Source organism: Salmo salar, chromosome ssa15 (genome assembly GCF_905237065.1).
Source record: "Salmo salar chromosome ssa15, Ssal_v3.1, whole genome shotgun sequence".
In the NCBI taxonomy this organism is placed as follows: Eukaryota; Metazoa; Chordata; class Actinopteri; order Salmoniformes; family Salmonidae; genus Salmo; species Salmo salar.
In genome coordinates, this window is record NC_059456.1 from 96,127,916 (window position 1) to 96,154,812 (window position 26,897).

Consider the following 26,897-nt stretch of genomic DNA (forward strand, 5'->3'; position numbering starts at 1 on the left):
TTTTATCATTATGGAGTACTGTGTGTAGATTGATTCATTTTAGAATAAGGCTGTAACGTAACAAAATATGTAAAAAGTCAAAAAAGGTCTGAATACTTTCCGAATGCACTGGATATCTATACACACGCCCACGCCCGAATGCATAGTGCCAACAGTAAAGTTTGGTGGATGAGGAATAATGTTCTGGGGCTGTTTTTCATGGTTTGGTCTAGGCCCCTTAGTTCCAATGAATCGAAATCTTAAATCTACAGCATACAATGACACTGCACTTCCAACTTTGTGGCAACAGTTTGGGGAAGGCCCTTTCCCATTTCAGCAGGACAATGCCCCCATGCACAAAGAGAGGTCCATACAGAAATGGTTTGTTGAGATCGGTGTGGAAGAACTTGACTGCCCTGCACAGAGCCCTGCCCTCAACCCCATCGAACACATTTGCGATGAACTGGAATGACGACTGTGAGCCAGGCCTAATCGCCCAACATTAGTGCCCGACCTCACTAATTCTTGTGGCTGAATGGAAACAAGTCCCTGGTTAATAGTAGTACATTATATAGGGACTAGGGTGTCATATGGACGCACACAGCCTATGACTCACCATACTCTGCATCTTTAAAACAGGTGCCAAGAGTCTCCTGCTCATCTGTGCTCTCCTCATCACTAAGGTGACGGGCCGGCCGCTTGACAGGCCGTTTCCCGGGGCGCTGGAACGTCGTCTTCTCTTTAGAGGCGCTTCCTGTTCTGCTCTTATTGTTTCCTGTCACCCACACGGCTCTCCCTCCTTTCTCTTTGACTAATCCCAGTCCCTCAGACAGTCCTCCAGAGACGGAGAGAGGTGAGGAAGAGGAGGAGGACGAAGAAGAGGAGGAAGAGGAGGGAGGGTTGGCCATGGAGAGCATGCCCTGAATGGCTTCTCGTGTGCTGGGAGAGGCTGGCGCTTCCTCACTGGAGGGTAGAGAGGTGAGTGATCAAGATTCGCCACAAACAACTAAATGTAATTTAAGTAAGAATTCTAATAAGATCTGTAGCAAAAACTTTGATTACGCAAGTCGTCCAAGCTTCTCAGTAATGTTAATGGAAGCAAAGAGTAAAACATTAATCTTCCACATTTCATTGGCTCCATTATCCACTTGACGTCAGAAAGATAAAAAATAAAAGACATGATAGTCAAACAAAATGTATTCAGAGTGCTGATTAGGTGTCTGGAACTGCGAGGCAGGTCCTACCTGAGAGCAGAGTCCAGCCCTGCCACCTGTTTGCTGGCCTTCAGCAGGTCCAGGATGCCCCCGGCTCCACCCTTCACTCCATGGACAGTCATGGTCTCCTCCTCATCTGTAGTGTAGTCCTCTTCAATGTCGAAGTCCACCTCTCCGGGTTCCCTGATGCGATGGGGGTCAGAGCAAGGCTTGGCCCTTGGTAGCTTCCGGGGGAGACCTGAGGGGACAAGGGTTGTTAACCTGTTGGGGATAGGGGGCAGTATTTGCACGGCCGGATAAAAAACGTACCCGATTTAATCTGGTTACTACTCCTGCCCAGTAACTAGAATATGCATATAATTATTGGCTTTGGATAGAAAACACCCTCAAGTTTCTAAAACTGTTTGAATGGTGTCTGTGAGTATAACGTAACTCATACGGCAGGCAAAAACCTGAGAAGATTCCATGCAGGAAGTGGCCTGTGACAAGTTCTTGTTCTTCTTGGCTCTGTTTATTGAAAACTGAGGATCTTTGCTGTAACGTGACACTTCCTACGGCTCCCATAGGCTCTCAGAACCCGGGAAAAAGCTGAATGATATCGAGGCAGCCCCTGGCTGAAAAACATTAGCGCGTTTGGATAGTGGCCGGTCACAGTACTATGAGACTCATGCTCGTGCACGAGGGGATCCCATGCTTTTATTTTCTCTCTCTTTGAACGTAAACACGCTTTCCCGGTCTGAATATTATCGCTTTTTTACGAGAAAAATGGCAGAAAAATGGATTTTAAACAGCGGTTGACATGCTTTGAAGTACGGTAATGGAATATTTAGAATTCTTTTTGTCACGAAACGCGTCGTGCGTGTGACCCTTATTTACACTTCGGATAGTGTCTTGAACGCACGAACAAAACGCCGCTATTTGGATATAACTATGGATTATTTTGAACCAAACCAACATTTGTTATTGAAGTAGAAGTCCTGGGAGTGCATTCTGACAAAGAACAGCAAAGGTAATACAATTTTTCTTATAGTAAATCTGACTTTGGTGAGGGCTAAACTTGCTGGGTGTCTAAATAGCTAGCCCTGTGATGCCGGGCTATCTACTCAGAATATTGCAAAATGTGCTTTCACCGAAAAGCTATTTTAAAATCGGACATATCGAGTGCATAGAGGAGTTCTGTATCTATAATTTTTTAAATAATTGTTATGTTTTTTGTGAACGTTTATCGTGAGTAATTTAGTAAATTCACTGGAAGTTTGCGGGGGGTATGCTAGTTCTGAACGTCACATGCTAATGTAAAAAGCTGGTTTTTGATATAAATATGAACTTGATTGAACAAAACATGCATGTATTGTATAACATAATGTCCTAGGGTTGTCATCTGATGAAGATCAAAGGTTAGTGCTGCATTTAGCTGTGGTTTGGGTTTATGTGACATTATATGCTAGCTTGAAAAATGGGTGTCTGATTATTTGTGCCTGGGTGTCAAATCTATTGTTTTGCTTTCGTTGTAAAGCCTTTTTGAAATCGGACAGTGTGGTTAGATTAACAAGAGTCTTGTCTTTAAAATGGTGTAAAATAGTCATATGTTTGAGAAATTGAAGTAATAGCATTTCTAAGGTATTTGAATAACGCGCCACAGGATTCCACTGGCTGTTACGTAGGTGGGACGATTTCGTCCCGCCGACCCTAGAGAGGTTAACCTCTCTGGGGTATGTGGGACACACTCGCCAACAGCCAGTGAAATAGCAGGGCGCCAAATTCAAAACAAAAATCTCATAATTCAAATTTCTCAAACATACAACTATCCCATTTTAAAGATACACTTCTCGTTAATCCAACCACATTGTCCGATTTCAAAAAGGCTTTACGGTGAAAGCATAACATTAGATTATGTTAGGATAGCACCTAAACAAGAAAAAAAACACAGCCATTTTCCAAGCATGGAGAGGCGTCACAAAAACCAGAAATACAGCTAAAATTAATCACTAACCTTTGATCTTCATCAGATGGCACTCATAGGACTTCATGTTACACAATACATGTATGTTTGGCTCGATAATGTTCATATTTATATCCAAAAACCCCATTTTACATTGGTGTGTTGTGTAATGTTCAGAAATGTTTTGCCTCCCAAAACTTCCGGTGAATGAGCACATCAATTTACAGAAATACTCATCATAAACGTTGATAAAATATACAACTGTTATTCAAAGAATTATAGATACACTTCTCCTTAATGCAACCGCTGTGTCAGATTTCAAAAAAGCTTTACGGCGAAAGCAAACTTTGAAATAATCTGAGTACAGCGCTCAGACATCAAAACAAGCCATACAGATACCCGCCATTTTGGATTCAACAAAAGTCAAAAATGACATTATAAATATTCACTTACCTTTGATGATCTTCATCAGAATGCACTCCCAGGAATCCCAGTTCCACAATAAATGTTTGTTTTGTTCGATAAAGTTCATCTTTATGTCGAAATACCTCCATTTTGTTTGTGCGTTCACTCAAGTTATCCAAATGCACTGTGCTCGCGCAGTAAGTTCAGACGAAAAGTCAAAAAAGTTATATTACAGTCCGTAGAAACATGTCAAACGATGTATAGAATCAATCTTTCGGATGTTTTTATCATAAATCTTCCATAATATTCCAACCAGACGATTCCTTTCTCTTCAGAAATGAAAAGAAACACACCTAACTCTCACGGGAGCACGCGCGATTGAGCTCATGTCATTTTCTCAGTCATCTGACTCCATATGCTCTTATTCTCTCCCCATTCACAGTAGAAGCATGAAACAACGTTCTAAAGACTGCTGACATCTAGTGGAAGCATTAGGAAGTGCAAAATGACCCCACAGACACTGTGCATTAGATAGGCAATCACTTGAAAAAATATACAAACCTCAGATTTCCACACTTCCTGGTTGGATTTTTTTCTCAGGTTTTTGCCTGCCATATGAGTTCTGTTATACTCACAGACATCATTCAAACAGTTTTAGAACCTTCAGAGTGTTTTCTATCCAAATCTACTAATAATATGCATATCCTACCTTCTGGGCCTGAGTAGCAGGCAGTTTACAACGGGCACGCTTTTCATCCGGACGTCAAAATACTGATCCCTACCCAAGAGAGGTTAATGTTAATTTTTTTCCGTAGCGGGTTTTGTTGCCAAGTGTGCCCTGATGGAATACGATCTAGGCCAGGCGTCGCCAACCTTTTCTAGCACGAGAGCTACTTTTTATATTTTGCACATTCTTCTCTTGTACACAAAGGACCTGGGGACGAGTAGAAGAGATGTATTTTCTATCAATATACCTGTTAAAATAATGGTTAATAAACAGAACCTACCCCGCACAATACACTACATAACCAACAGTATGCTCGTCTAACATCTCATTCTACATCATGGCCATTAATATGGAGTTGGTCCAACATTTGCTGCTATAACAGCTTCCACTCTTCTGGGAAGGCTTTCCACTAGATGTTGGAACATTGCTGAGGGGACTTGCTTCCATTCAGCCACAAGAGCATTAGTGAGGTCGGGCATTGATGTTGAGCGATTAGGCCTGGCTCTCAGTGTGTATACGACCAATACAATTTAATAACGATAACACTCACTGTTCCAAAGGACTCTTCAAAAACCTTCCTCCTCAAGGCTCAGAAGGATGAACTGAACGCCCCAACAGGAGCAGAAAACTGTTGTAGTCTTTAGTAATGAATGCTATTATGAAGCAGGTGCTTCCCACTACATATTACATTCAAACTAAATGATGTACTCTCTCACCACTGAGTTTCTTCTTGCTAGATCCTCCAGCCTTGCGTCGTGGAGGGGGAGTTTCATCAATCTGCAGCTCGTCCTCGGACTCGAAATCTGACAAGGTAGACCCTCCCATAGCATGGTGCTGGAATTGACAGGCACGGGCCGCACTGTTACTGATGCCTGAACAACCACCCTTCTTCCTGTGGGTAGAAATAAGGATGGATGACACTGAAATGTAGCAAGAACAGTACGAGAGACGGAGACGCAGACAGAGGCGGCAGACAGATAGACAGCGAGCGAGGCAGACAGGCAGACCGAGAGGATGGCAGGCAGACCGAGAGGATGGCAGGCAGACCGAGAGGATGGCAGGCAGACCGAGAGGATGGCAGGCAGACCGAGAGGATGGCAGGCAGACCGAGAGGATGGCAGGCAGACCGAGAGGATGGCAGGCAGACCGAGAGGATGGCAGGCAGACCGAGAGGATGGCAGGCAGACCGAGAGGATGGCAGGCAGACCGAGAGGATGGCAGGCAGACCGAGAGGATGGCAGGCAGACCGAGAGGATGGCAGGCAGTCAGACAGACGCAGGCAGAGAGAGACAGAGGTAGGCAGGCAGGCAGAGACAGGCAGGCAGGCAGGCAGACAGAGACAGGCAGGCAGAGACAGAGACAGGCAGAGACAGAGACAGGCAGAGACAGAGACAGGCAGAGACAGGCAGGCAGGCAGAGACAGAGACAGGCAGGCAGGCAGAGACAGGCAGGCAGGCAGAGACAGAGACAGGCAGAGACAGAGACAGGCAGAGGCAGGCAGAGACAGAGGCAGGCAGAGACAGAGAGAGGCAGGCAGAGACAGAGAGAGGCAGGCAGAGACAGAGAGAGGCAGGCAGAGACAGAGAGAGGCAGGCAGAGACAGAGAGAGGCAGGCAGAGACAGAGAGAGGCAGGCAGAGACAGAGAGAGGCAGGCAGAGACAGAGAGAGGCAGGCAGAGACAGAGGCAGGCAGAGGCAGGCAGAGACAGAGGCAGGCAGAGACAGAGAGAGACAGGCAGAGACAGGCAGAGACAGGCAGAGACAGGCAGAGACAGGCAGAGACAGAGGCAGGCAGAGACAGAGGCAGGCAGAGACAGGCAGAGACAGAGACAGGCAGAGACAGAGACAGGCAGAGACAGCAGGCAGAGACAGAGACAGGCAGAGACAGGCAGAGACAGGCAGAGACAGGCAGAGACATGCAGGCAGAGACATGCAGGCAGAGACATGCAGGCAGAGACATGCAGGCAGAGACAGGCAGGCAGAGACAGGCAGGCAGAGACAGGCAGGCAGAGACAGGCAGGCAGAGACAGGCAGGCAGAGACAGGCAGGCAGAGACAGGCAGGCAGAGACAGGCAGGCAGAGACAGGCAGGCAGAGACAAAGACAGAGGCAGTCAGAGAGAGACAGAGGCAGTCAGGCAGGCAGAGAGAGACAGAGGCAGTCAGGCAGGCAGAGAGAGACAGAGGCAGTCAGGCAGGCAGAGAGAGACAGAGGCAGTCAGGCAGGCAGAGAGAGACAGAGGCAGTCAGGCAGGCAGAGAGAGACAGAGGCAGTCAGGCAGGCAGAGAGAGACAGAGGCAGTCAGGCAGGCAGAGAGAGACAGAGGCAGTCAGGCAGGCAGAGAGAGACAGAGGCAGTCAGGCAGGCAGAGAGACAGAGACAGGCAGAGAGAGTGAGAAAGGGTGAGGGAAAAAAGTGAGAGATAAAGATTTGGCATGAAGAGTCTCCTGACCTCCCAGTCTTACCCCTGTATTTTGCCGTTGGTCAGCACCAGTTTCAGTTTGCTCTTGCTCATTTTCCCTGCAAACTCCTCCAGAGGCAGCTCTAACTGGAGACGGAGAGGAATGGCACAATCCTGTTAGCATTTCACTATAATACACATTAACAATGTGAGGCTGAGAGCCAAAGTACATTTAGACTTTCAACCTTATTTGTTCCAGAGAGGGAAATATTGAGGTAAAAAGGACTATTGAACAATCAGTCATACCTTCTTCTTGTTTCTCTTGTTTCCACACTGGAATTTCTTCAGTGTGTGTTTGGTGTGGATCTCCAGGAGGTCCAACTCGCCTGCCTCTTTCATTAAGCCCTTTGGACCCTTCTTCTTGGGGCTGGGGGACATATCCTTGGGTTTGGGACCTCTCTTCTTCCCCGGGGGGCGGCCTGGACTCTGGGAGACAGCTAGAGGGGAGGCTTTGGGGAGGGGAGTGGGGAAGCCCTGTGTAGAGGTGAAAGGAGCCGCAGGACGGCCTTGCTGGAAGATGTCCTGTGGTGGCAGAGGAGAAGACGGAGTAGTCTCAGTAAGACAGAAATTTGATAGTGCCTCACACTATAGGTGCGACCTGAACTGTACTGGCTCAGATATTTTCTATGGTGGACGAACTACCAGGCCAGCCCAGTAGCTTGGCTCGGTCAGAGTACTCTATGAAATATTTCCCCCTGCCTACCTCAACCAGTCGTATCTCCTTGGCCAGGTCCTTCACTAGACGCTGAGTCTCTATGGTCTCTGGAATCTCCACCTCGTGGTCAGTCAGCGACTGGCCAGAGCACAAAAACATCACAAAACACAAAGGACTACTGCGCCCAATATAACTAGCTTCATGACACCTTCATGCCATTGTTCATAATGTTTATGACTGCCTATGACAGGTGTTATTATGTCTTATGTAGCTGCTATAAAGGCTTAATTAATGCATTCATAAGGGGGCCTACAAAGAATCACCTCTTTGCGTGTCCAGGTGCGGAAAGCGTTGTTGAGGGCCTTGGCTCCGTGGACCAGGTAGGAAGCAGGGTGTCTGCGGTTCTCTCGCAGACCTGTAAAGTAGACCAGTATAGAAGATAAAGGTTCCTGACAAACATTGCCCAAACAAATGCAGTTCAGCAGAGGTTGATTTATGATGAAGCGCCTCACCTCTGAATGTGTCGAGCAGGTGCTTGCCAACATACCAACACACTGTCTCAAAGTTTGGAAACCTGAACAGGTCTGCTGTACTCAACCTCTTCTCTATTTCATATGCTCTGATTGGAAGAGAACACAGAAAGAATGTTATTAGACATTTGGTATTTAAGCAATAAGGCCCAAGGGGGGTGTGGTATATGGCCAATATACCACGACTAAGGGCTGTTCTTAAACACGACCCAACACAGAGTAATTAGAGCAGTAAAAATAAATGTTTTGTCATACCCGTGGTATACGGTCTGAAATACCACAGCTGTCAGTCAACCAGCATTTAGGGATAGATCCAACCAGTTTATAATAGAAGCTATAGTAGGAATACACGGTTCTGGTACAACGGTAATATAAAACGGTTCTGGTACAACGGTAATATAAAACGGTTCTGGTACAACGGTAATATAAAACGGTTCTGGTACAACGGTAATATAAAACGGTTCTGGTACAACGGTAATATAAAACGGTTCTGGTACAACGGTAATATAAAACGGTTCTGGTACAACGGTAATATAAAACGGTTCTGGTACAACGGTAATATAAAACGGTTCTGGTACAACGGTAATATAAAACGGTTCTGGTACAACGGTAATATAAAACGGTTCTGGTACAACGGTAATATAAAACGGTTCTGGTACAACGGTAATATAAAACGTACATTTTAGTCATTTAGCAGACGCTCCTATCCAGAGTGAATTCTAGGAGCAACAAGGGCACGTCAACAGAGCCTTGTCGGCTCGGGGATTCGAACCGACAAGTTACCGGCCCAATGCTCTAACCGCTAGGCTACCTGCCGCCATGTATTGCGAGAGCAATTTTCCGAATGGCATTCTAGTTTTGATATGGAGAGAGAGGTTGCTAAGATCAGTTGAGAAAAACAGAGTACCGTAGGTGATGTGACTAATGTTTTAAGAGGAGGCAGGGGTGAAGGGACTCACCGGAGCTGCATGTCAATGTTGAGGCTGTGTAGGAAATTCCCTCCGAAGGCCACACAGTCCACAGGAGTCAGCACAGCGTGGATCCATCCTGAAACACACACAAAGGTACATGTGAACAACTCACACATATACAGGTAATAAAATATTAATTTATGCATGTACTATTAACACATAATATACTGAGTTCTGACGAACTCCACCGGAAATGTACTGTTAACTCGAAATGACACAACGACAAGGTTCCAGTTTAACAAAGTTTACTATACCGTATGAACACACTACAAGGTAGCCACTACAAGGCTCGGTCCATCAACAACTAGACTTCCCGTGCAGGCGCACTCTTGACTGAGTGATAACCCCGTAATAACAGAAATATAGGGATACTTAAAACATGAAGTTAACAGTACTGCATGTCAAACACTGCAGTACTGCATGTCACAGGACTACTCCCTGTACATACACTCACTGGACAGTTTATTGGGTACACCACCCCGTTCACAAAATGGATCACTCCTACAGAGAGTGAGTGACGTGGCCATGGCTTGCTATACAAAGTAGGCAGACAGGCATCCAAGTTACTGTTTGATTGAACGTTAGAATGGGTAAAATGAGTGAATTAAGTGACTGAGCGTGGTATGATCATCGGTGCCAGGCACGGCGGATTCAGGAAATGGCCAGCCTCCTGGGCTTTTCACGCACAACAGTATCTAGGGTTTCCCCAAGAATGGTGCCACAAACAAAAAACATCCAGTCAGAGGCAGTCCTGTGGACGAAAACAACTTATTGTTGAGAGGTTGAAGAAGAATGGCAAGAATCGAGCAAGCTAACAGGCGGGCCACAAACAGACAACGCGCAGTACAACGGTGGTGTGCAGAACGGCATCTTGGAACACAACTCGTTGGTCCTTGTGATGGATGGGCTACTGCAGCAGACGACCACGCCAGCGGGCACGCGATCACCAACACTGGACAATTGAGAAGTGGAAAAACACTGACTGGTCTGACGAACTCCGGTTCCTGTTGAGTCATGCTGATAGCTGAGTCAGGATTTGGTGGAAGCAGCATGAGTTCATTCCCCAGTCCTGCCTGGTGTCGACAGTACAGGCTGATGGCTGAGTCAGGATTTGGTGGAAGCAGCATGAGTTCATGGATGACATTGCGTCAGCATGGACCAACATCCCTGTGGGACGTTTCCATCTTGTAAAATCCATTCCCCAAATAATTCAGACTGCTCTGGAGGCAAGGGGGGGGGGGTCCGACCCGGTACTAGATGGGTGTACCTAATAGTACCCTACATGGATGTACTCTAGATCCCTCAAACTCAACTTTGGAACCCGAAGCCAGTTCCACTGTGTTTTTTCATCATTGCCCTCTAATCAGCGACTGATTTAGACCTGTTGGGATGAAGAGCGAGCGAGGGCGATTACCTGTTGGGATGAAGAGCGAGCGAGGGCGATTACCTGTTGGGATGAAGAGCGAGCGAGGGCGATTACCTGTTGGGATGAAGAGCGAGCGAGGGCGATTACCTGTTGGGATGAAGAGCGAGCGAGGGCGATTACCTGTTGGGATGAAGAGCGTGTTCCCTTGTTTGACGGAACACTTGTAGCACATGTCCACCTGGTCCCCGAAAAACATCTCGTTCTGATTGGACGAGGAGCTCCAGCGCTCAAACAGGGCCAGGTTGGCCGGCGTGGGGGAGATCAGGTAGAAGATCTTCTCACCCTGAGAGACACACGTAGACATTCATCTAACAGTGCTTATTAAATCAACCTTTCAGTTGATCAACATTTTATTCCACATGAACGTAAGCTTTGCATGCTGATCAGACCGGCCACGTCGCGTGCGCGAGAGTTGCAAAATAAAATGTACACATACATTTTATATAATAATTTCATCCAAACTGCTCGCGGGAGTCTGCATAGCCTGGCACTAACATAGAACTTGGTTCCATTTCAGACACTTGATGTACTGCAAGTCCCGCCTCTCCCATCTACTCATACCAACGGTGGTGATTTAAAGATCCACACTCCAGTTGGTGGTGGTAATGCACATTAAAGTTGGTTACCACCTGCCATATAAAATCCACAGAAGAAGGATGAACTTATCAAAGAAAAACTAAAAACTAACTAGTTTTCCCCTTTTTATCTGTGGATTAATTGTCAGAGTAGAGAACACATGATTTTGTATGACTCAACATGGATTAAAATTCTACAAAGTTCCAGCTAAAAAAAAAAGGACCATATGCAATCCAAGTAAACTAACAACTCAATGTTTATCTCCCAGGACAAATTTGTTAGCAACAACAAGCTAGCTAAATGTCCATGTATTTCAACCTGTCCCCAAATTAATATAGTTGGTTAACGGTTGGTTTTGGTATTTTAACGCGTTTGGTGCATATTGACAAAATCAATATGCGCACGATGGCGCGTGCATACGCATGCACGGAGCCTGTCTGGTCAGCATGTTAGCAGCAGAGCTCATTTTCATCCATCAGGCAGACACAGCACGTACAATGATGAACAACATAAAGGCAGTAATGGATAAAATACATTTAAATGTTAAATCTCTCGTAACACCTCTATTTAGTGAGTATGCCAAACATTAGGAACACCTTCCTAATATTGAGTTGCAATTTGGAATATTAAAAAAGGCAAGCCACAAATAATAACGGAAGCATAGCCTTGGGAAGTAGGGTGGCTGAGGGTCTGAAAAATCAGAATGAAAAAAATATATGAATATAGTTTTTTGGGGAAAAATATATTATTTTCACAAAAGTAGTGCACTGGGCCTTTACTAGTCAGGCGCTAGGGCTGCAGAATCAAGTGCACCTACCGTCAACAGCTCCAAACGAATAAAACAAATAGGAAGACAAGGCTTTATTGTTGGGTTTTTTACAGAAATGTTTGGTGATCGACTAGGAATGGCTTGGAGATCAACCGGTAGGGGACCACTGGTTTAGAGTGATTAGAGGAACAATAGAGCGCGGAGTACAAGGCCATTAGCAAGTTTGGTAGGCTACAAATCAGCACCCTTCATTTGCAGAGTTTTGGATTGGGATTACCGTGACCAACAGTCACAGGGAATTTGTGACTGCCGGTGTGGCGGTAATACGGTCACTGCAACTGTCCTACGCCTGGCATCTACTACCATAACTTTTCAAAGGCACTTAAATGTTTTGGTCTTGCCCATTCATCCTCTGAATGGCACACATACACAATTCATGTCTCAATTGTCTCAAGGCATCAGCTACACTGATTGAAGTGGATTTAACAAGTGCCATCATTAAGGGATCATAGCGTTCACCTGGTCAGTCTGTCATGAAAAGAGCAGGTATTCTTAATGTTTTGTATACTCAGTGTATAACTATCCAATTGTGCATGTCAGCACAGCAGGAAGACTGCCTAGTGCCAACTGTCCCTTTCCACAATCTGTCCCACAACTGTCCCATAACGGCGCTCTTCTTACCCGTAGTACATGGTACCAGACAGAGGTGCCTCCGAAGTCGATGTGGAAGTCTGTGTAGCTGTCCTTTACCCCCATGAGGCAGTACTTCTGGACGTTGGGCCGCTCAAACACTGACTCCTCAGGCCACAGGTTCTCCACCCATGACAGCTTCCTCACTATCTTTGGAGTCTCCACCAGATTGGACAGCCTGGTACAGAACATTCACATTTTGTATATTTAAAACACCAGATTTTACAACAGTACTTAAACTACTCTTTTCTGCAGAAACAATTATGCCAAGTCATTTCTTACACTCAGTATGGCTCTGGCAAAATGGAACTTTTGATCAACCAAATGATGTACTGGTGACAAGGAAGACCCCTAGAAAGCATTACCAACCAATGAGTGGATCGAAGAGACCCAAGAACAAGCAGTGTACCTGGTCTCAGAGAACTCCAGGCTGATGACGTTGAGGACTCGGTCTCTGTTGGGGCTGTTGTAGTACTCCACAAAGTCCCCTAGACACATCTTCAGGTCAGCTTGGCGAGACACGTCAATCACATCAATCACCCTGTCTGGACCTACAGACAACACGCAATCAACACAATCACATCTTGCTGCTCCCCAGACTTCATTATCCTGTAGTGATCAGGGCTGTTACGGTGAGCGTATTACCGCCACACCGACGGTCACGAGTCATGGTGGCAGTCAAATTTAACGTGACCGTTTAGTCACGGTAATTAGGCTTCTCCAAGGTCTGACGCTAAACACGTGTATGTGACCAATTCATTTGATTTCATGCTGCTAATGGTCATTAGTAGCCTACCAAACTTACTAACTGCCTGGTACTCAGCACTCTATTGTCCCTCTAATCACTCTGACATCAATTTAAATGTAACTGAAAATCAAATCAAACACTTCATGAGAGACCATGAGCTCATGTTGCGCAACATTTCTATAGGCTATGCAATTGCGTGTGAAAACAGAGTGATGGCCTCTATTAAAAAGAGGAGGATCCCATCAGCTTTCTATAGGCTAGGCCTACTGTATATATACACACATTTGTCAACTTTCCTAATATTAAGCACATGGCTTCTCTTTACAACAGGATATAGCCTACCTGGCTGGCATGAAAATGAACAACGAGAAAAGCGTCCTCCATTCGCTATTTAAGTGCATAGATTACATTTTTTCCTGCTGCCCCTGTTTTGATACAGGTGCATGATAATGTCCATTCTAAATCAAAACAAATTTCACACACAATTTTACTTAGTATATGTGATGACAAGATTAAATCAAGAATAGTCTGAAGGGTGACACTATTAGTCTATCACTGAATGATGCCCAGCTTGTGTGCAGTAAGCCAAGAAACTCATGCCTTTTTTTGAGACTTTTTGAAATCATAGTCGCACACCTCATGTAGCCTAGCCCATAGGCCTATATGTTTTAATAAGGTTAGTATCACACCTCATGTAGCCTAGCCCATAGGCCTATATGTTTTAATAAGGTTAGTATCACACCTCATGTAGCCTAGCCCATAGGCCTATATGTTTTAATAAGGTTAGTATCACACCTCATGTAGCCTAGCCCATAGGCCTATATGTTTTAATAAGGTTAGTATCACACCTCATGTAGCCTAGCCCATAGGCCTATATGTTTTAATAAGGTTAGTATCACACCTCATGTAGCCTAGCCCATAGGCCTATATGTTTTAATAAGGTTAGTATCACACCTCATGTAGCCTAGCCCATAGGCCTATATGTTTTAATAAGGTTAGTATCACACCTCATGTAGCCTAGCCCATAGGCCTATATGTTTTAATAAGGTTAGTATCACACCTCATGTAGCCTAGCCCATAGGCCTATATGTTTTAATAAGGTTAGTATCACACCTCATGTAGCCTAGCCCATAGTCCTATATGTTTTAATAAGGTTAGTATCACACCTCATGTAGCCTAGCCCATAGGCCTATATGTTTTAATAAGGTTAGTATCACACCTCATGTAGCCTAGCCCATAGTCCTATATGTTTTGAATCACAACTAAAGTGGCCAAATAACTTCTTAAACTGAAGCACATTAATCCGCTTTACAACGGGTGTAAAGCCTAACTGGAATAGATACGCAGCGCGTGAGTTTCTAGTTTGGGAAGATCATTTTCACCATAAAAATGCACTTTTATAACAACAGCATTATATGCATAATAGCATTTGCGGTCACTTTTGAGAATGGAGTTACCCCGCTAATGGAACATTCGCGCTTATAGCCTACTGCCATGTGCGCATTGCTGAGCTTACAATGTGAAGAAACAGCCTAATAGTTTATCAACACTAGGTTACATACTCTGATAACCTACACTGAGTACCAGCTAAAACATTCTGATCTGTTGTGTTAGCCTCATTGCTTAAAACTGGTTTTTTTTAATGGTAGTGGTTGCATTGATTTGGGATCTATCGCATTCCACAACTGTTCCAGACTATGTTTGGAATATTTATTCTCGCACAGAATAGGTCGACTTCTGTACTATGGGGGATAGTAGATTGACATAGGATAGTGCTTTTGCTGTTCGTTAGGTCTACTCATTTTGTTGGCTCACGAAAAGTAAATGTGGACAGTTGTTCCAATATCTTCAATATGCGCCTCGGAATGGGATGTGCGCAGTTGCGTCCCTGATGTGTCCGTCTTCACTTGTAGCCTGTGAGAAAGACCCGATCACGTGACGGAGAGCCATTTGAGTGAGGTGCTTTGGAGCATGCAGTTGGGAGAAGGGAATTATAATTATTATTTTCAGCCCAAGGGCACAATGGCTACTGGCCGCAAAAGGCATGGATTAGGGGGCATTACAGCCACACAAGGGGGGATGCCTCCGAGAAATTCAAGGAATTATCAAGTACTTGTCAAATTGTGAATGACAGACTGATGAAGTGTGTACAGCCTGCGCAAAAAAAACGGAGCAGAGCTCATGCCTTTCATGCAACTTTTTCCAAATCATCATTAGAGTTGCATTATGCAGCCTTAGAATGTATTGAAAAATCAACATTTTAAGCCCAACGTTTGTATCACAACTAAAGTTAAATAAATAACCGCTCAACACAAAATAGTGTGCACTCCCTCAGAATTTGTTTGGAGAAAATATCCTTTCTATTTTATTCAGCTATGCTCAATTGTATTCTTCATACTACAACATAAAATAATGCCATGGAATTCTAAGCAAATCTTGTCTGCTAAATGAACTAGTGTAGCCCACAGCCATATGGCATAGCCAGATCAGGACCTAACATAAGGACAACGCATAGTATGCTATTCTTTTCTTCTGAAATAGACTACATTTCTTCATATAATGTTTCTTTAGACCCGTCTAAAATAAATAATGGCTTTAACGTGATGTGAAGGCTATATAACATGGATGTATTTGACTTTTTTTAAATGTAGATGTTCCAAAGGTCTACATCAGTGGCTTGTAGGCTTTGCGTGGAAGCCAGGAGAAGCTAAATATGTTTACATTAATTAATGGTCAACTACCGTGAGACCTGCAGTTATTTGCTTGACAATCACCGGCTAAAGAAATTTCATGACCGCCACAGCCTTAACCATGATCATATACAACTTCACAGAAAAAGTGTTGCGGGAGAGAAGACATTAGGTTACTCTGACAACCTACACTAGGTCACATCTCCCACGGTAATGAAATGTCGTTGAGATGTGACTAGTTGAAGAGCAGGTGTACATTGACATTTCAATCATTAAGCAGATGCTATTATCCAGGGCGACTTCCAGTCAGTGCATGCGGCGGCAGGTAGCCTAGTGGTTAGAGCGTTGGACTAGTAACCGAAAGGTTGCAAGATCGAATCCCCAAGTTGACAAGGTAAAAATCTGTCGTTCTGCCCATGAACAAGGCAGTTAACCCACTGTTCCTAGGCCGTCATTGAAAATAAGAATTTGTTCTTAACTGACTTCCCTAGTTAGATAAAGGTAAAATAAAAAAAATAATACATTCAACTAAGGTAGGTAAAGGTACCATAGCAGAGAATATAATTCAGTGTTCTATTTAATTATGTGGGTAAAACCACCACATATCAAAATAATGGCATGTAAAACGGGGAGGATTACCAATATAGTGCTCTACGTCATTGACTCCGAAGTTCCCCGGGGGAAGGCTCATGCCCAAGCCGTCCCTCCTGAGGACCATCACGGGAACACTGAAGGAACGCTCCTCCAGGAACTCCACAGTCAGCTGGGCCCCCGACGGCTTCAACAGCACCTCGTCAGCACTGAACAAAACACAGATTGGGAGAGCATAAGGGACATATAGAAATTGAATAACTAGAATGGGCAAAGCACCGCTAGTCTGAGTACCAGCCTATTTAGCTAACATTCCACTCCTTGCCAGTGCCAAAGTGACTGGCCTTTCAGGAATCTCAACGTTTAATATGCACTGGATTTTACAGCAGAGTTGCTCATTGCTTGTTGGCAATAACATGGATATTTTCCATGACAACATGTGTTGCCTCAAAAATAGAATTAGTGTTAGACGTTTTGTGGTTGGAATTGCAGTATGTATTTAGATTGAGAACTTAGATGTGAGCAACCAGATACCAATGTGGCCACTTTAATAAATGGAACACTAGTCACTTTAATAATGCCACTTCAAGAATGTTTACATATCTTACATTACTCATCTCATATGTATATAATGTATCCTTCACTATGTATTCTTTACTATCTATTGCATCTTAGCCGCTCTGTCACTGCTCATCCGTATATTGATATATTCTCATCCCATTCCTTTACTAGATTGTGTGTATTAGGTTTTGCTGTGGAATTTGTTAGATATTACCTGTTAGATACTGCTGCACTGTCAGATCTGGAAGCATAAGCATTCCGCTACACTCACAATAACACCTGCTAACCATGTGTATGTGACCAATACATTTGATTGGATATGGATGACAGGGCTTTCAGTTGTGTGACTCTTTGGCTGTGGAACACACTTCCAGTCACTATCAGGGCTGCAGAGTTTCTGGCCTTGTTTAAGGCACAGTTAAAAACTGAGCTTTATAGAAATTGACTATTTTATTAGTTGTTTTCTTCAGAGCCTCAGGTGTGAGAAAAGCACTTTACAAATGAAATGACTTATTATTATTACTTCAATGGAGGGAACCAGGGCAGACCTGTAGAGGTAGAAATCATTATTAGAGTGTCACTCCACAATGATACATTAACAGAATACAAAATGCAAAATTAAAAGGCCATATTATGGACCACTCGGATAGAGTTGAGACACTACACTGTATATCAAATAAAATGTATTTAAATTGTATTGATCACATGCGGAATACAACAGGTGTAGACTTTACATTGAAATGCTTACTAACGAGCACATTCCAAACAATGCCAAGTTAAAAAGTAAGACAAAAATATGTACGCAAGCAGAAGATTTACGCTTGAATTCATTTAGGTGTCAGGTTGGGTTCTTCCTCTGGGAGGGAGTGATTTTAGGTAAATGTAAATAGTAGATATAAAGACTGTGGAAGAAAATGAACATGTACTGTATAGACATAACGTAATATGGGAGGTTTACCTTGGGAAGGTGCGGCTACGTAGCTCTCTGACAAACTGTGGAGTGCCCGTCTTTACCGGTCGACCAGAAGTGTCTCTTCCTCCAGTGGCTCCAATATCCGCCTGCTTGGCTCCTCCACGCCGCTTCCTCACTGCAGAACATAAAGGGGACAACAACAGATTGGGATTACAACCAGAACCACACTACTAAAGGCAGACCAGAAGGCCAAAGACTCAGAGGAATTGGCATGTGCATTCCTGTAGAGCTGGGTTTACTAAACCTCTCCATGAGTACCCCCAGACATTCCACGTATTTAATGTATTCAGGACTAGCACACCTGATGCAATAGATTCAAACAGGTTTGAAATACATGTCAAATATAAAAAGACAGCCTGGAAATCAAATTGAAAGTGACAAGAGGGACTTACTGACAGAGGGCCCATGAGTGACCTGACAGTTGGGGCAGTGGTACAGGTCAATCTCTGCTGCTTTGTCTTCCTCCACTCCAACACAACTAAACAAAAAAATAATAATGTACACAATAAACAAAACCAATTTACTCAACTAGCTCAAATAAGTAAAGCTCAATGACACTGAAATATAACTTACCTTCCATGGAACCAGTCTTGACAGATGTCGCACTCGATCATAAAGCGTGTGACATCATAGGGTAGGCGACACAGGCAGTATACTGGAACCGACGCCATACTGGGAGTGTATGGGAACTAGTACTGCTCTGTCTGACAGTTAGGCTACTGAGAATGGAACAGCACTACACGTGATAGTCTAAATTGGAAATAGGTTAGGGTTGCATTGAGTGCTTAATATATATATCATTAAAATGGTGAGGGTACTGAAGCAGCACAGGGCAGTGCCAGTAACAGGTTAACGGTTGTGTCACTTCACTGGGACTAGGTGCCTGTCACACTGTACTGGCCATGGTTAGGCACCTGTTGAACGGGTAGAAGAGAGAGCACAAACGTATCTGTTAAAAACATATACAGGGATTTGGGTGTTAGGTTAAAGGATACTTAAGATAGGCTAGTCTTACTAACAGAAAGTGTCTCGTTAGTTAGCTACTAACGTTATACTTGGCTTGCTAGCAGTGGGTCTTGACTAGCTAGCCAGCCCCCGATTAGCTAAATATAGTTAGCAAACAAGATGCATATTAAACGCAAAATAGCTACAAAAGTTGGCTAACTAATAATAACATGGTGTATGGGGAGGGGTAGGCCTTGCAAACTGACAGCTTTCACATCTTAACTGAAAAATCAGACAAACATTATTGGCTAAGTAACGTTAGCTTGCTAGTACTGGTAAGAAAGTAACATTAACTAGCAGCTTAGCTAGATAAGTAAAGATTGCAGCCTGGCTAACAATAATGGCTTTAGTAAGTAACTAGTTATGTAAACTAATGTTAACTAACAAACGAAAAGTACAGTTAATTTAAACGTTACCGATGGCTAGCAAGCTGGTAATAATTTGTATTAATTAAATGACGAGTAATATATTAGTTAGTTGCAATTCAAGACAACACATTTCAGTATTTGGCTACTATAACTGCTGTTTATTCACTAACTTAGCCGCTAGCAGAACATGCTAGCCACCGTTGGCTAACGTATGCAACCTAACTAGGTAACGCGTTAACTAAACATCGGATAAATATGTATTAATCTAGCTAGTTTAATATCTAGTATTTCATATTCGTTCATGACAGAAAATAGTATTGTATTAGCTGTATGTAAGTTGCACGTCCATAAAAATCGGTCCGAAATCATTTCTTACCGGGGTTTTAATTGTCTGGTTGCTGCAAAGAGGCCACCGGCCAAGCATTCGAAATCGGTTAAAATCCGTACGAAAGGCCGAGGATCGATGAGGCCTTATTGTGCAGCGAAAAGTATTGACAAAATTGCACTCACTGCATAGGTTTTTTTGCCACAAAGTATGTCTAGGTGTGTAGTTTGTCACCAAATATGTATGCAGGGTTTGAATAGATTTAAAAGACCACTACAGGAGCAATGTTACTATAAACAACTCAGAAATAAAGACAGCGGCATTTCAAACCACTCGCAAAGAGACTGTCTGCAGTTGAAATAACAATAAAGTTGCGCTAGTAGCGGGCCTTCAAATGTAGGCAGAGAGGAGGGGGCGAGCGAGCGGTATAACTGGGCCCGAAATCTGTCTTCTCCAGCAGGTGGCGTTTTTTCGCTCACTAGGCGATTCATTTTTGTATGGAGGCCAATGAGTGAGTATCGAATTTGGTTAACAAAAATGTAATGGCTTATTTGCTACGTGTGGCCTATTTGATTGAATATAAGTTTCGTAATTATTAGGTTGTTATGAGTGTATCGATATAAGTAGGATATGTGATATCCCGGCAACTTTGAGAAAAAAACACTTCATATCGGAGTTGGTCCTGGTTGTCACTAGTTACCACAGCCACAAAGTCAAACTCCGCCTACTTCCACAATGTATCCTCTTAAAATGTGTTTTTAAACCTAATCTTAACCACACTGCTAACCCTAATCCTAAATTAAAACCAAAAAGCACATTTTTGTTTTCATGAATTCTTACGATATAGCCCATTTTGACTTTGTGCCTGTTGTTCACACGCATATCTTGCCCTGTCATTGGCTGGAATTCGTCCTTTCGATCTTACCTCCTCCCAAATGCCTTCCATTTTTGAAGACATTTATTTTATCTGTTCAATATAATGGATAATCTGTGATGTAGGCCGACACAAAATGAAACAATATTTACATTACAAGGAAGTAATCACTCAACTGTAATAACCCTAACCAGCAGCTATTCCACCCGATCCACCTAGGTCTGTAATAAGATACATTATTTCAACCATATAATGACAAGACTGGTGAAATTGAGGACAGGTGTGTGTCCAATAGAATAAGCAACAAAATGCCCATTAACAGTTTGATGTTTAACACCATTTATTTTGATTAGTTACAAAACATAAATAAAATCAACAATTCAATTAGTTAACATTTTACAGAGGCTAAATCACCAGCAACATACGTTTTATTTATGTTTTTTTCTGATTAAATATCTTTATAAATCATTGGTTCCCAATCTAGTGTAATATCTGGACACTCAAGTATGTGTCATATAGAAGATCCCAATGGCCTATAGATAGTCTAGGCCTGCCCCTTGATAACGTTTTGTTGTTGTCCAGTGAGTCAAGATGTGAAATGTAAGACAATATTACCATAGAGATAAAACAAGTTGAGATATCCCTATGATTATATCCACGCTGACTAAACCTCTGGTAATTGAAACATGACGTAGCTCTGTTTCAGCACATAATCTAAGAGGAACATAATATATGCATGGAGGGACTCCATCAACAGAGATGAGAACCAATGTTTTCTAGTATCAGATAACCTCAGATTTTAAATGTTGATCAGAAGAACACCATTTTTACATTTTGTACAACCCCATTTCAAAATACAAAAATAATATTTTCTTCTTTTAGATTACATTTTGGTAACACTTCAGGAAAGGGTGAGTTCCACATTTCCTTTTCATGAATATCATTAAGCTGTGACATATGGTCAACATGTTAGTATTGACTTGACAGCACAGTAACTTCCTCCACTCCACTAATAATCAGCAACTATAGTACTGTGAAAATGTGGGTTGTCAAATTCCCCAAAAAAATACCGGAAACCATTATGTTAAACTCTATATTCATATGCAATGGTTTTACTTTTTGAACAACCATAAGCGTAAGCACAAACTGTTTTAGCTCCCCAATAGAAATGTCAATGTTTTGTTTTCGTCCTTCCACTTTCAGTAGTTTTATGGTGAGTTTTCAATTCACTATGAAGCAGTCTATCTCATACAGTGAGCTCTAAAAGTATTGAGGCAGTGACACATTATGTGTTGTTTCGGCTCTGTACTCCAGCACTTTGGATTGGAAATTATAAAATTAATATGTGGTTAAAGTGCAGACTGTCAGCTTTAATCTGAGGGTATTTTCACCATATAGGGTGAACCCTTTAGAAACTATAGCACTTCTTGTACATAGTCCACGTTTTTGGTGCACAGTCACACACACACACAGTAAAGTATTAATTGTAGAAGGCAATATGAGAACAGCCCCTATACATTTACATGGGTTCTCCATTACCATGAAATGACTTAGCATTTTGTTTGTTTTCTCATCATTGTTTTCCTTGGATGACACCTTCAATATGCAGGGCTGAGACTGGTAGAGGAAATAAAACATTTATCTAAAACAAATGTATTTATTTTAGCTCAAATAAAACATTGATTTATTCCTGATCAATAAGTTACCTTGGAGTTTTCTGTTGTGCACAGCAGCAGACGTGATATATATATATATATAAGCACACGTGTAAGTAGATTGCACTAAAGTCAGGCAAGTCAAGGTATGTTGTAGCAGTAAGATCATGCAGTCTTAGTCTCGATGAGTGTTTATTCAGTAAGATTTCAATGAAAGCCCACTGAACATATTCATCAATGAAATCAATTTATCAGTGTATTAAGGAAATCAATTGATCAGAATTTAATCATGTTACTCATCAACTTGTTATTTTAAATCTTCTAACCTAGTTGTTACCACTACTTATCAATGTAAAATATAACAATACACAAAGTACATGCCTTGCCAGTGCACTACACCGTACAACAGTGTGCTTAGTGACATTGTGGTAGTGATAATAGCCATTATTACCATGCTCTGTGGTGTTACTGTAACATGCTGTTTTTAGCTGCTTTACATCTCATTGGTAGCCTGTTGAAACATTTGTGCTATATTCATGTAAGATGTTGGCTCATTGTATTGGCTTGTAAATGTCTGGTTGATTGTTGTCAACGTGCTTCTACAAAAATATTTTGTTAAATGCCTTACAGACAAATCACGACAATACAGGATGATAACATTTAGATGACAGTTAGTAATTGCACTTCTAAAATCCATAGTCCTTTTCAATATAAGTAAGCATTGACAAATAAAAATAAAAAATACAATAATAATGTCATAATGTTTGTGTTCCTTCATGTCTCTACTTGGGAGAAGAGTTCAGGGTCCAACTTAGTTGGATTTAAAAAATAACATGACTGTTACTTGGTGTCAAAACACACAAGAGATATGTATTGAGAAAATCAATGGCAACACAAACACACACACACACAAATACACACACAAACGTTACGTAAGTTTGTACATCTCAACACTCAAACACAACAATAACCCCCCCCCAGAGTTCCAAATGTTCCCTCTGTCTGTACATACTCTACTCTACTCTACATAGACTCAACCATCTCTCTCATTCACTCCCCATCTCATCTTTACAAACCCACTGGCGTCCATTTTCTCATTCTCAGACATTACCTCTCATAACATACACACTCTCAATCTTTTTTCTCCTTCCCTCGTTCCATCATAATCGACATCACTCTTCCCTTTTTTTATTTTCTTCATTTTACTGCTGTCCCAGAGGAAGAGTTGAGGTTGGGGGTGTGGGGTGAAGTTTGGCACTGGATGGTTGAGCAGCAGCAGAGCAGCAGGAGGAGGAGCAGAATGTCCCTCCGGGGCCACCGGTGGCAGCAGCAGCAGGTCCAGTGTCTATGGTTCCCACCACCGTGGTTGTGCTAGACCCAGGAATCAGACACCCAGGCTGGGCTAGGGCCAGCTGAGATGACGGGGCCATTTGGGGTATCTGGGAAGGCAACGGAGGTTGATTCTGATTCTGTGGTGAGGCTCCTACACCGACATTGGGCTGCTTGGGTATCTGTTGTTGCCCAGTCTGTGGCTGTACAGGAGCCGGGGACTGAGACAATAGTGGAGTCTGGATTAGGGGCTGTTGTTGTAGGCATAGAGGTGATTGCTGTATCTGTAATGGGTGAGGAGGCTGGGCTTGCTGGAGATGTAAACTTTGCTGCAGCTGTGGGACTTGAGGCATGTGCGTTTGTTGTTGCTGTGATCCTGGTGGTCCCCCCACCCCACTCCACTGGCTCAGGCTCCCCCCAGCAGTGTACTGAGCTGGGGCTGGGGAGGCCTGGGGGTTCAGTGGTGCCACAGGGAACCAACCTGGAGGAGCCACCTGGAAAGATGACAGTCAAGACACACTAATGAGCACCATAACACCAAGCATACCATTATAATGTATGTAATAACTAGGGCTTTTGCGGTGACCATATTACAGCCACACCGGCAGTCACGAGTCATGACCACAGTCAAATTGCCTATGAGCGTTGGTCACTGTAATCCCAATCCAAAACTGCAAATGAATGGCGCTGATGAGTAGCCTACCAAACTTGCTAATGGCCCTTGCTAATGGCCTGGTACTAAGTGTTCTATTGTTCCTCTAATCAGTCTCTAAACACATCATGATTGAATTTGAATAAGGACAAATAGTGATGGGAGTTAGAGTTTCCGTTCCGAAATAGACATGGGAAAGCCCCAGACTCAATATGCCTTTTTAAAACCTGTTCCAAAAGGATCTAAAGGACAACCGGTCCGATCCGAGTGAGGGAAGCAGCAGAAAAGCCAATGGTTTTGCTACTTTATTAAAACGCTCGGAGCACCGCAGCACGGAGGGAGAGACCGTAACCACTGTTATCTCACGCTAGACTGACTTCTTGCTAGTAACTTATCGTCCCAATCCGATTACATATTACCTGTCTTGACTACATCAAACAGAGATATAATAAACTAATTGAGGCTAGCCATAATGTTACTGCACTTCTCACTGTCCTACAGTTAGCCTAAACATAACAATAACTCCATTCAGATTATAGCCTAAACATAACAACAACGTCCTGTTCCCGCTTACAGTCCGGAGCTTCCAGAGTCGGCTTACAGTCCGGAGCTTCCAGAGTCGGCTTACAGTCCGGAGCTTCCAGAGTCGGCTTACAGTCCGGAGCTTCCAGAGTCGGCTTACAGTCCGGAGCTTCCAGAGTCGGCTTACAGTCCGGAGCTTCCAGAGTCGGCTTACAGTCCGGAGCTTCCAGAGACGGCTTATAGTCCGGAGCTCCCAGAGCCGCTCTACAGCCCTGAGTATTTAGCAGGGGTGGACAGGTTGGGTGGGGGAAATAGACCTGAGCCTGAGCCACCTCCAGTATAGGTTGGTTGGGGAGGGGGGGTGTAGCACAGGAGCTGTCGTTGACGGCAGCCCCCGCCCTTCCCTCCCTTTAGTTTAGGGGATTTATTTTGTTTTGGGGTTATTTTGTTTATTTGTGTGAGGTGCATCCGGGGTCTGTACCTTTGGGGGGTTATTGTAGTTTGGTCAGGACGTGGCAGGGGGTATATTTGTTTTATGTGGTTCGGGCTGGTTGTGTTAGTTGTAGGGTGTTTGATTTAGTATTCCAGGTTTTGGGCACTGTTCTATGTTTATGTATTTCTATGTTCAGTCTAGTTATTTGTATTTCTATGTTTAGTTAATTGGGGGTTGAACCCTCAATTGGAGGCAGGTGTTTTCTCGTTGCCTCTGATTGAGGGTTCTATATATAGGTATGTGTTTGTTTTAGTATTTGTGGGAGATTGTGCTGGGTATAGCTTTGTTGCCTTACCGGCCTGTTATTAGTCATTGTGTTTTTGTGTACGTATTTATTTTGGTTTACCTTCTTTGTCCATTTAAATAAAAGAAGATGAGTGCACATTTCCCCGCTGTGTCTTGGTCCACTTTCCGTGACAGTAGTAGTGACAGTAGTAGTGACAGTAGTAGTAACAACAGTAGTAGTAGTAACAACAGTAGTAGTAGTAGTAGTAGTAACAACAGTAGTAGTAGTAGTAGTAGTAGTAGTAGTAACAACAGTAGTAGTAGTAGTAGTAGTAGTAGTAGTAACAACAGTAGTAGTAGTAGTAGTAGTAGTAGTAACAACAGTAGTAGTAGTAGTAGTAGTAGTAACAACAGTAGTAGTAGTAGTAGTAACAACAGTAGTAGTAGTAGTAACAACAGTAGTAGTAGTAGTAGTAGTTATTGGTAGCTTGCAGTCATAGACTGAATTGTACACCAACTGTATGTATAGGTCACAAGTGGGTGAACCTTGTACTTTACCTCTGTGGGCTGTGGCCAGCCTCTCAACTCCTGCACCTGCTGAATCTGCTTGATCTGATTGAGCGAGGGCTTGGGATGGGTGGGACCCACTGTCTCCTTTGTCCAATCATCAACCAGTCTGTGCAAGTCATCTGTGAACGTGCTCTTCCTGGCATCTTGGGAGGGAGGACTGTGGTCTGAGAAAAGAAAAAGGGAAGATATTCAATCAAACACTTTATTCAGAGGAAGCGGAATAGTCTTATGTTTTGGTGAAACCTTTACTTACCTCTTTTAGTAGTCAGTAGACTGGTGTGTTCTGGGTTGCAGTACGGTGGTAGTCTGCTCTGTTCTCCGCCTGAAAAACTACTGGACTGCTGGATACCTTCACGAGATACAACAGACAGTCAGATATCACATGTACAGCGCCTTTGGAAAGTATTCAGATCCCATAACGCTTTCCACATTTTGTTAGGTTACAGCCTTATTCAAAAATTGATTAAATTGTTTTTTCCCCCCTCTTCAATCTACACACAATACCCCTTAATGACAAAAACAAGTTTGTAGAAATGTTTGCTAATTTATTAAAAATAAAAAATGGAAATATCACATTTACATTAGATTTCAGACCCTTTACTCAGTACAATGTTGAAGCACCTTTGGCAGCGATTACAGCATCGAGTCTTCTTGGGTATGACACTACAAGCTTGGCACACCTGTATTTGGGGAATTTCTCCTATTGTTCTCTGCAGATTCTCTCAAGCTCTGTCAGGTTGGATGGGGAGCATTGCTGCTCAGCTATTTTCAGGTCTCTTCAGAGATATTCGGTTGGGTTCGAAAGCCGATCGAACACTCATGCGTTGTCTTGGCTGTGTGCTTAGGGTCATTGTCTTGATGGAAGGTGAACCTTCGCCCCAGTCTGAGGTCCTGAGTGCTCTGGAGCAGGTTTTCATCAAGGATCTCTCTGTGCTTTGCTCCGTTCATCTTTGTCTCGATCCTGACTAGACT

The 26,897-nt window shown here is 43.2% G+C and overlaps 2 protein-coding genes across 2 annotated transcripts in view; both read right to left on the reverse strand.

Moving 5' to 3' along the window:
* LOC106572710 (histone lysine demethylase PHF8-like) overlaps positions 1–20,058 on the reverse strand; it is a 32,019-nt gene extending 11,961 nt beyond the window's left edge. The window contains 17 exon segments of the mRNA XM_014147117.2: positions 596–942; positions 1,224–1,431; positions 4,984–5,159; positions 6,732–6,814; positions 6,974–7,249; positions 7,431–7,520; positions 7,706–7,797; positions 7,895–8,001; positions 8,872–8,959; positions 10,430–10,592; positions 12,336–12,522; positions 12,754–12,895; positions 16,422–16,582; positions 17,893–18,022; positions 18,300–18,385; positions 18,481–18,821; positions 19,657–20,058. Coding sequence (XP_014002592.2) covers positions 596–942; positions 1,224–1,431; positions 4,984–5,159; positions 6,732–6,814; positions 6,974–7,249; positions 7,431–7,520; positions 7,706–7,797; positions 7,895–8,001; positions 8,872–8,959; positions 10,430–10,592; positions 12,336–12,522; positions 12,754–12,895; positions 16,422–16,582; positions 17,893–18,022; positions 18,300–18,385; positions 18,481–18,578 — 2,434 coding nt within the window. The 5' untranslated portion in view covers positions 18,579–18,821; positions 19,657–20,058.
* Positions 20,059–20,794: 736 nt separating this feature from the next.
* Positions 20,795–26,897, reverse strand: part of LOC106572720 (uncharacterized) — a 107,069-nt gene continuing 100,966 nt past the window's right edge. Inside the window, exons 26-28 of the mRNA XM_045696109.1 lie at positions 26,179–26,274; positions 25,914–26,089; positions 20,795–23,957 (exon numbers count right to left, since the gene is read on the reverse strand). Of these exons, the coding sequence (XP_045552065.1) occupies positions 23,337–23,957; positions 25,914–26,089; positions 26,179–26,274 (893 nt within the window). The 3' untranslated portion in view covers positions 20,795–23,336. The remainder of the gene's footprint in view (positions 23,958–25,913; positions 26,090–26,178; positions 26,275–26,897) is intronic.